Source organism: Athene noctua, chromosome Z, assembly GCF_965140245.1.
Source record: "Athene noctua chromosome Z, bAthNoc1.hap1.1, whole genome shotgun sequence".
NCBI lineage: Eukaryota > Metazoa > Chordata > Aves > Strigiformes > Strigidae > Athene > Athene noctua.
The window spans coordinates 58,124,444-58,135,181 of record NC_134077.1 but is presented as its reverse complement, the minus strand read 5'-3'; the positions used below and the strand labels follow the sequence as shown (position 1 = coordinate 58,135,181).

General features: G+C 36.6%; 1 protein-coding gene across 6 annotated transcripts in view; it reads right to left on the bottom strand.

Annotated features, from left to right (window-relative positions):
* Positions 1 to 542: 542 nt before the first annotated feature.
* The window catches only part of PRUNE2 (prune homolog 2 with BCH domain), a 148,854-nt gene continuing 138,658 nt past the window's right edge, over positions 543 to 10,738 (bottom strand). For 3 of the 6 annotated variants that reach the window (XM_074931456.1, XM_074931452.1, XM_074931454.1), the window contains exons 16-19: positions 10,184 to 10,282; positions 7,720 to 7,758; positions 6,180 to 6,227; positions 543 to 3,395 (exon numbers count right to left, since the gene is read on the bottom strand). In XM_074931456.1, coding sequence (XP_074787557.1) covers positions 3,374 to 3,395; positions 6,180 to 6,227; positions 7,720 to 7,758; positions 10,184 to 10,282 — 208 coding nt within the window. In that variant the 3' untranslated portion in view covers positions 543 to 3,373. Of the gene's footprint in view, positions 3,396 to 6,179; positions 6,228 to 7,719; positions 7,759 to 8,274; positions 8,311 to 10,183; positions 10,283 to 10,738 lie in introns of all 6 variants that reach the window. The other 3 variants (XM_074931451.1, XM_074931453.1, XM_074931455.1) reach the window with 3 other exon arrangements.

The following is a 10,738-nucleotide window of genomic DNA, read 5'->3' as shown; positions in this document are numbered from 1 at the left end:
CTGAACATCCAGCTCTGACTTCTTCCTTCACTGCAGTCAATATGGTTATTAAAACGGCTCAGGATAGTTTCACAGTCAATCCGTTTCTGTCCTGTAGCTTCTGTTTTCTGCCTACCATATGAGATAGAGTGAGATTCTTGACGCATCTGATTTTAGATAATAGCATAGACACAAATTTGAAGAGAGCAAGACACAAATTGTGAAGACACAAATTAGAAAGCAATTTGAAGAGCTCCTCCCGCTTTCTTTCAGGAACAATATTGCTAGTATCAGCAAAGCAAGGATTTGAATACGAGGTGGTGAGAACATCATGAGACAGAGAAATGACTCAGTTTCAATTTGTGGAAGCACAGGTAGGGAACGGAAGGAAAAAAATTTTGCAGAGAACTGTGATTTGAAATGGTCAAGTGTTTCCATGCACCCAGGGAATAAATAAAAAAACCCTTGGAGCTGAAAGGAAAGACTTCCAGTGATGGGTTGCAGTTCTTTATTTCTGATTCATATGTATATATATATATATATATATATGCACACAATGATATTAGATATCCTTGTATTGCTTAATGTATAATTTAAATCAGCACAGGTCTTTTAACAAAAAAAAAGCAACTATAATTTATATTTGATCTGAGTACTCTGATACACAGTAGAAAAAATCCGTATATAAAAGATTATATCTGTGCAATTATATGTACTATATTGCTGTTTCAACAAACTACTGATTTATTAATAGTGATACATTATTGTTGGTATAATATAGAATTGCTGTATCGTAACATTAAAAAACTTTTCAAAATATATTATTAAGCAAAGATAACCACACCCTGATCTTGCAATCATTTTGACCATCACATTGATGCCCCATTTTTGTTTTAATGTGACATTTAGCTTAAACAAATTCCTTCTGTCTCAGGCTGCTGCTATTGGTCCTCTCACATTAATCGTATCAATTTGTGTACAGCTTTGCTGTTTAGTAATTTCATACAAAGCCTTTAGAATTAAACTCACCTCTGAGCTGACATCCACCACTAAGACCACAAATCTCATATACCCCACTTAGGCCTCAAACAGTGCATAAAGATCTGTGCTGAACCTCTGCTTCGTGGTGAACTTCTCTGTTAGTGAACACTTCTCTCACCTATAGCATAACACAAGTAACCTGGCTCATTCTATGTGGCTTAAACTACAGGTCTACAGAAGATGTGACTTCATGCTAGTAAATGCTTTTAATAGTTTAGATCTAGGTGAAGCTTAATTAGCATCTGAAAGTTAATACAAATATTAATCTGTACATAAAATATTATCCCCAATATTCTAAGTGACAGCACTTTTATAAGGCAGACACAAGCCAAGATTCAAATATCTGAGAAAAGGAGAAAACTACTGGATCCTAATTTCAGGCAAGGTTATAGAGCAGCAACAATGGTCAGCAGGATTAGGCCCTTCCCCTGTGAAGATTAACTGACAGAAAGATGTGATACAGCAGGCTAGCTAGTATGACAGAGATACAGTGCACCACCTCACAGTACAGAGCAAGGACTGCAGAGGTGCAGATATTTCAGTTTTGATGCTGGCAGAGAAGAAAGCATTTGGCAAGTTGTTGCCTTTCTGAGAATTTGTCAATCTTCATTACAGTAGCTGAACAACAGTGCACACAATGATGGATGCTTGCTTCCTTGCCTGCAGAATACCTTGCAAATACAAGATAAAAACTGACAGAGATGGAAATGTGCAAACCACAGAACAAAAATACCAATCTTTTAAATGAAGGATGAAATAGAATTTTCACTCTCAGTTTGGATCCTACTGAAAAATCAAGGCTCATGCTGTCCTGTCTTTTGCTTAAACTTTATTCCTCAAGAAAACTGCTTGTCTTCTCTTTCATTAATAATTCTGAACTGGAAGCAAGACTGCAGTTAGTGCACACATGAAAAGAAGGAGGTGCAAATTATCTGAAATTGTTATGTTTAAAGACAAGGTAGAGAATCTACAGATGTAATTCCAGGGCATGCGAGAATCTTGTGAAGATAATAATAGTATTTCAGAGAGTGTGTAACACTATACTTCTGTTAGGACATCCCAAAAGGCAGGTGAGTTGGTAGGTTTGGAAAATGCATGTGTGAGTTCATTAGGGGAAAAGAAAACATTAGCATTAGTCATATTCTGGAATCTGGTCTTTTTAAAACAGGCAAGTGGAATTAACTCGACAATTAATTGGCACTCTCTTGGAAAAGAACCGTCTGAGAGACTACAGTTGTTTTCCAGTGAATATGAGGACTTACTGTGGTGTCTTTTGTGCCAGTACACAGGACAGCAGCAAACAAAAAATGCTTAGGGTTTTTTTCCTTTTCATGTTTTTACTGCTGTGTTCTATGACACAGACAATAAGCTGCATTGTAATAACTGTTTTTTTTATATTAGATACACTTTAATAATACTTTGACATCTATTCCTAACAAATGAGCGTGACTCCCAACTGTAGATTTCTACACTTAACCTTCAGTTGTTAGTAGGAAACACTAAGTATTTGTTTCATATTCGTAACATTAATAGCCTTTACAATTGGAGTTAGGATGCCTTTTGAAGACTTGTAACTTAAAAAAAAGCTCTGGGAAAACAGATTTAGAACATAACAACAGCAAATTAATGCTCCAAGGCTTTTAGAATATATTTCAATCATTTACAGGATTACCTGCTTCTATAAAAACTGTTCCTAAAGTAAAGATACTAAACTAAATTATTAAAATAAAGTTAATTTCAGTTACTCATTTGTCCTCTGGGAAGTCTGTTTGATGACTAATTATTATTTTTTTAGTGTATCAGCCTTTTCTCTGACCAAATAAAAAAGTCATTAGGGTTAAATGAACACGGAAAGACTTTTCAGACAGCAAGAAACAGACAAATTCAATAAAGTCCAGCATCACTTCTAGAATTACTTTTATACAATAATGTTGCTGCTGCTCTGTAACACAACCGAGCTAACATTTATTGTAACAATAACTATTCTGTTCAGTTATGCATAAACATTAATATGCTTAAGACACATCCTCATTGACTTGTTCATGAGGCACACTGTTGGTAAGATGGTATACTTTTAAACTGAAATCGCACACACATACATAGAAACTGATGCTAGATGATACAGCTTTCCTAATGAAAACTCTTATTTCTGAAAACAACACAAATAACCAGGCCCAAAATTCTGCTGTTTCTATGGCAATGGGATTGGCCCTTTTGGTCTTCTCAAATTGCTGAATGACATGGAAAAAATCATAAGCCAAATAAAATTAACCCGAATTGTACTGGTCATGGGTATCTGAGTGATGAAAATCCAAGTGAACCCTCTTCTTCAAATGCTTGGCAATGATGTTTTTTATTTCAGGGTCATGTCAATTCTGTATATTAAAGACAAAAACACAAACACAAATGAACAACAACAAAAAAGAAATCAGTGCTATGAAATATCTGGCTAGTCATTTCCCCAGTCCTGAGCTCCCACAAAGTGCTGAGCATCCTCATCTCTCATTTACTTAAATGCACTGATGTCAAATCATTTACATGCATCGTATCTACTATATACGGAAAACACACACCTTAATAAGATCTGTTACTGTTTTATAGAAATCAATAGCTACATTCTTGGCAAGTCCAATTTGAAGTAGACACCACATGTGGAAAGATCCATTGGTGGAATGACACCACAGTGTGGCAAGATATGGATGCCCTTAAAAAGGTTTCTAAGAATATGGTTTTGCTATTTAGTGCAAAGCCTATATCATCAAACACTTTAGAAGCATTCTTTAGAATAAAAAGATGTCATCATCATAAACATCAGCAAAAACATTTTTCTTCACACAATATATAACTATTTAAAGCACCCCCATTATTTATGAACTGTTACAGAACAGAGTTCTTTGTGAATTATTTCATAATGAATTTTTTTATGAGGAAGTGAAAGAATTTGAACAATACAGAACACAAAAGAGCATGACAATAGACAAAAGCCTTTGGAACAGATATGAAAAAGACAACAGAAGCAAACTATGAGCTGGGCAGACTCCAGAGAGGTTTCAGCAGAAAGTATACGGAAGAAAAGTCTGTGTAAAACTGCTGTTATCATTGTGGAGGCATTTACACGGGAAATCCTATTTCCTGAAGAAATAACACCAGAAATGAGCAATATGACCACAAGAAAAATTATTGCCACTTCTGAAGACAAATTCATATTTATGTAGAGAAAATAAATAGCACAAATTAGCATTAATTTGGACTCAACTATATTTATTTAAGCTAAACATAAATGCTTTTCTCATATTGCTTTTTGTTGCTCAGCTTCTCTTTTGAGAAAAAACTGGAAAATAGTTCAAGCCACAGAAAGACCAAAATTATAAATAAATAGTTTTAATATGTTATTTTCTGTTCCCATACTTTAAAAAAACCAGCTCTCACATTGACTCATTACAGAATAAACAGTGTCTGAGAAAAACAAAAAAAAAGATGCTTGAGATCTCAAGATTTTATGTCAACTGCTCAACTGCTCTAGGAATCAGGAATTTAGCTATGGTTCTAACCTATGTATCAGTTATGATACTGTGATAGTTTACAAGAGTAAAATTTACTTTAGAAAGGTAATGAGAAAAGCTCAATTTTATTTATGCGTCTATTTGCTACATGTAATTCTAATTATTTGCCTGCTGATTAATACTCATGTTATTGATGGAATCTTTAACTGAGGAGCCAGGTTTACTATATGCTATTTCCTCACCAATATTCCAGTGTGAGACATCAGTGCATTACTACATGCCAGTCAGACAGGCAGGGACAGCAAAGTCTGCAACCACTCCTCCCCTGGTCAGGAATACACACTGCTGCAATGGCTAGTCCTCCTGACATGCTACTCGAGCAGCAAACTGTTAGTGCTTGTGTGACACACTCCAGCTACAAACACCCTCACTGATGCACAGTAACAGCATGTCTGAGTGATGCCTGCAAGCAGCTGTTGCTTGCAAGTTGAGGCCTGCTACAATTAGTGATAAGAGAAGCATCCCATTACACCTTATGTGGTCACGCTGTACCCAGTTGTGTATACCTGGAAGTCTAAAAGGGGGGCATATTAAGAAATTCTTTTATGAAACAATGTTCAACTTTGTATTTAACAAGGCCTGAGTGATTTAAATACATAAAGAAGATACCCTAATGCTGACAATAGATACCTCCTGGCAGAAAAGCTCAAACAAGGTGGATTAGAAAGAACAGCTTCGCCAGACAACAGAGTTGGGAAACATCCAAGGAGAAAAAATCGTCCTCAAAAAACTCGTGAGCATAAAAGGGAAAAAGAAGTAGGGGGCTAACTACCCAAATGACCACCTGAGACCCCCATGCATAGTTTTGCAATGCCAGCATTATGTGAATGTAGTAGACAGGCGGAAAGGGGGAGACTTCTTGGAAAAATGTATGAATATTCACGTCTAAAGTATATAAGGGATGAATTCTTGTTTTAGTGCATGCACGTTAGGTGGAACGATCCCCTGTGCATCCAGCATTGCAATAAAGAATGCCTGCCTTCTAAAACTTCAAACTAAGTCTTAGAGGATTCTTCTGAGACTGAATTTATTGGTAACAAGAGGACTGACACACTCCCATTTCTGAGGGAACCAGTCCAGCTTTGAAAGGAAGAGACAAAGATACTGGAGATTTAATCAGTGAAATAACTATCAAAGGAGCTGAGAAGCACAAAAAGCAAAGAGAAAGAAGACATCAAGAGCATGACCCAGAAAAAATGTAAAATATGAGACATTTTAATCTCTGAATGAGAATGGCAAGTTTACCACTTTACTTTTAAATGAGGATAATGTATGGGACCATCTTCACTCTGATCATGTTGCACTTTTTTCCATCTGCTTCTCACATAACTTAACCTGAATATCATCCGGCTAAATTCTATCTCTCTCTGCTTGGAAGTGGTTGGATGCTTTAAATACATCTGCAATGCAAATATAATAAATCCTAACTTCAGTGCTGCTTCTGCTTGCATATGTTGAATCAAGTTCCTGAAAATAACCATAAAGGCATTTCAGTCTCCAAAAAAGCTTTATGGAGTCTGCCCAGTCTCAGTTCCTAGCAGCATGGTTGTAAACTAATGTTAAAATGTAATGACAGTATTAGGCATAAATTCTTACTCCTGCTCCACTGAAGTGATTTCTGGATCATTTGAGAGGCAGCTAGTTCTGGGTACAAGGCAAAAGAGGTAGTAGTAAACATTTCTTCTGCATTTATTTCTTTCTCTTTTTAAATACAACATTAAATTTGAGGGATGTAATAACTAACTGTAGTATCTTTGACAGTACAAACACACAGATTGTTATTGACAAGAAGGTAGTGAGCTTAATGTCTGCAACACAAATTAGCTTGAATAATAAATTTTAAAGCTATTTCTTTAAGTTGGGCAAGGGAAATGCACTACAGTGACTTTTACATCCAACAATAACAATAATCAGTGATGCCTCATATATGAATATTTAGTTCCCCTTTCACTTGCTATGCTGCAGCCTGCACTCTTTTAAATTAAAGGAGTATCAAGAAAGCAGCTTTTTTTCCACAGAGCTTTCATTGTCATGTACTACAATGCATTTGAAAATGTTTGAATAGAAGGGACAGTAGTTGCATTTGAAGATTGTGTAGGCCTCTTCTGTTTAACAAAATATTCAGTATCAGATAACTACTTAAGTGAATTTATTGCCTCTGAGGCAGTCTAACTGGTAGAACCAAAAAGCACTGACCAGTGTTTTGGGTCATTCTCTGTGGTCGTTTTAAAAGCTTATCTCAGGAAAAACAGAGGAAAATATGTGCTACAAAAGAAGAAACTTTAGAAAAAAAATACAAGGAGGAAGCGGTGATGTGAAGTGCACAGGAAGGAGACTGAAAAGAAACTTCAAAAACTCGAAATCTTTAGTTACAAGAAAAGCAGGGAAAATGCCACGCATGAACCAACAGACACAGTTCCCTTCTTTGGAATCTTGTGTACAATGCACACGTAAAAAAAGTGCACTGGGTACTTTCTAAGCTCCGCTCAGCAAGCCAAGGACTGTGTTCTTCCAGTTAAAGACTTTGATGGTACTTTACACCATACTGCCTCAGTGTGTTGAAGACAAAGCACAGAGTTATGCATTTAAAGTATCTGATCATCAGCTGACACTGATTTATTAAGTGACCATAGACAAAACAATATTATCAAGTCTTAATCCCCTGGCCTATCCAGCCAACACTGGAAAGACCTACTTTAACAAAGAATAAGGTACAATAGCTACACCTAACTTAGTAAATTGGAAAAAACAAAAACAAAAAACCCCAAACCTCCTTTCCAAAAACTTTATGAATCATCTGACATTCTGGGTGAAGGATAGAAAATGTTTAATGAACCATTTTAATGGAGTAAAAAAGTGACTTCAGTCCTCCCCATGACTATAGAAACAAACATTAAAGGACAGCAAATTCCTTTTTGTACTGTAAGGTTATGATTGTTCCTTAGTGAGACCCAATGGTACATAAGCAGGCTGCTTACAGTGACAAGGGGAAGTCAATTCACAAATGTGGCAACTTACACAGTAATTGTAACTACGAGCTGATTGTTGTACCAAACACATAATGTACTAGTGCATTCAATCTATTCCTGTGAAACAAGTAAATACAATGCCAGCATCCAGCTGAAAGCTGTCTTACTTGGCTGTTTCTGAAGTTTCCCTCAGCTCTTCATCCAGTCTGCATGAGGAAAAGTTATTGATACAAAGAAACAAAGAAGCAAGCAGAGCATAAGAGAGAAGCAGAGCAATAGCAGAGCAAAGAACAAATACAGTACATGCTTCTAAAATAGGCACCCAGTATTATGCACCGACCCTAAAGCTCTTCAGTATGCTACCATTTATCCCTGTGCTCAACCCACCTTTAATTTGTAACTCCTTATTCGGCTCATTTGGAGGCAGAAACATAAAAGCAGCAGGGATCTGAAGCATGCCCAGTGGACAGAGCTGTAAGCATTCAGTTGCTCTATCAGATAGTACTGAACAAGCTGCAGCCTGGGCCAAATCAAGGACATTTACAGTTCAGTAAGTTTTATCTGCATGGGAGGCTGATCTCAACAGCTTGAAGGGGAAAGTAAGACTCCATATCATTGCAAATCCTCTCTCATTCAGCTGTTGAGGTCACCTGCAGGTGAAAGACTGTCACACAGATTCACTCCATTATGAGCAGCAGCATGGGCTAGAAAGCAAGTTTTACCTCATTCTTCTCTTAATACACTTCTCTTCATCATACCTTACAAGATAAGAGTGGGTGAAGGAAGAGAAAAGATGTACAAGTTCGTATAATAAATCATGCACACTGTATTCCTCTTCAGTAGAAACTACCAATGAACCACACAAACAAATCCTGGCATAACCCTATACTTTCTGCAGGTGGTATTTCTCATGACCATAGGTTTTGTTCTTGCCAGTGGAGCAACTATGAAGCTGAAAGCTGAATTTTATTTTATTTTGCTACAGAGATCTTTCTCAATTTTCATCAGAAGGGAAGCTATCAGCTGGACACTGCTCTTCTCCCTGTGGCATGGTAATAATCAGTCACAGTGCCTTGAATGCACACATTCACTAAATCCTTGTATCGATGTGACACTTGCCACCTTTTGTTTTTCTTCTTCGGCAAAACCATGATCTCTCAGCTGGCTGCTGATGACATGAAGTAGTCAGTTCCCTAAAATTTCTTAAGCTCTAAGTCCTAAAGTTTCTTTGGTACTGGTGCTGTGATCATTTCACATTTTGTCAGAGAGGTGAATGGACTTTCCAAACAAGTTTTCAGTCTACAGGGAAGAGAAGATGTGTGTAACACAGATACGTGTATTGCTACAGTGTAACACTAAAGTACAGCAAGGAAGCAGGGAGAGAAACACACTGAACTATCAGGTTAAGGCCTGTATCAAAGTCAATGGTAAGAAATTAAAATGTGTACAGGAATCAAAAGAAGAAGGGAGGGGAAGAAGAAAGGGAGAGAGGGAGGACGAAAAAATTTTAGGGATGTTAAAAACATTCTGGACATCTCTTTATCAGGTGACCACTGTGCTCCACATCCTTAGCATCACTCCACCTCTAAAGAAGTTAAGGCAGCAAATAAATTTGAGCGAAAGACCCTATGATCCCTGATTTCATGACTGTAATTTACTATTTTTAAAAGTACCACTTGCAAGAACTGAGCTTCCCAGTTGCTCCCTGGAATTACACCACAAGTATTGGAGTAAACACCAGCTTGATGAAGGAAATCATGCTGCCTTCACAACTACCGTGAAGCAGGTGTGAAAACTCCTGCCTGTGTTGAAGAGATCTGTGACAGGCACAAAAGAAATGTTCTTCATACCTAGTCACTGACAAATCATAAGGGAAAGACAATCATACTTGTGCATTTACTCATCAAAACACTTTCTAGGACAGAATGCTTGCCTATTCAAAACCTACGACATTTGATAAAAATAATAATTTAAAAAAGCATTCCTGAACAGTGCATTGTTAAAATAATGACCCACATGAAAACCGTAACTGACTTCCAAGGTTTTCAGCCTTGGCATACCATTTCAATTCATTGTTTTCTGGTCTGAAATAAAGCCAGTTGAAATGAGCAATTAAAATCAACTTCCTACAGTTTTTTAATACATACCCTTCCTTTAGAAATACCCGAATGTAAAAAAACCCTTATACCTAAGAAGCAAGACACTGTCTTTCAGTGGTTCTAGGTTAAACCATGAAAGCCAGCAAGATAAGGACCAGCAAACCTATGGACTTTCTGTGGTTTTCTACCGAACAGGCCATCTTTGAATTACTGTTTCATTTCAAAGCTCTGTTAGACTAAACCTTAAAAACTTAATAAACGATAACTTGTTTACTTAAAACAGTGGTAAAAGTTAACAAAAACTTCCTCTTCCTCTAAACGTCAGTTCCCATAGGGGTATATATGTATTGTGTTTCCATTACACAGTGTTTTCCTGTTTCTGACAGTGGAAATTTTGTGGAACAATGCATAACCATTTATAACAATATTAGGAAGGGGCTTTCTGTTTTTCTTACAGTTTCTGAAACATTATTATTTGTTTGTGGAAACAGTTTCCATTAGAACAAGTACATGGTTACTGTACATCACTTACTTGACAATACTGTCTGGTATGTGCACGTATTCCATTGGAATCATTTCACGAAGCTCTGCCAATGTGTTGACATACTGTATCTTACTACTGAACTTAGAGCTGAAATACACAAGCAATATGTTAACTGACTTTCCTTCACTAATATTTTATATTTTTTTAAAAAACAGGTATGTTCTTAATGTATTAAATAATTAAGCATTTTGTTATTCACATTTCAATTACAGAGTACAGCTGATCATGAGCATACCTCAGTTCTAGTGAGGCTGAAATCAAGTCTAGACCTTTTGCTGTTCCTTGCTTAGGCCGAATCACAGTATTTAGGACAACATTATACATTGTAATGCCTACATACTAGTCAATGCAATTAGTTTTATTAAGTTCAGAAAAGAATCAAATCCCCTACAGCACACTTACATGTAAAAAAATATGAGAAGCATTTACTTAACGTGGCTATGATGAATTAGCATCAAGTGATCATGATGATTTAGCATCTGCATTTGACACTGATTATCAATCAAACATATTAAAACTGATCTTCCTTGTGTGCTTAGGTGA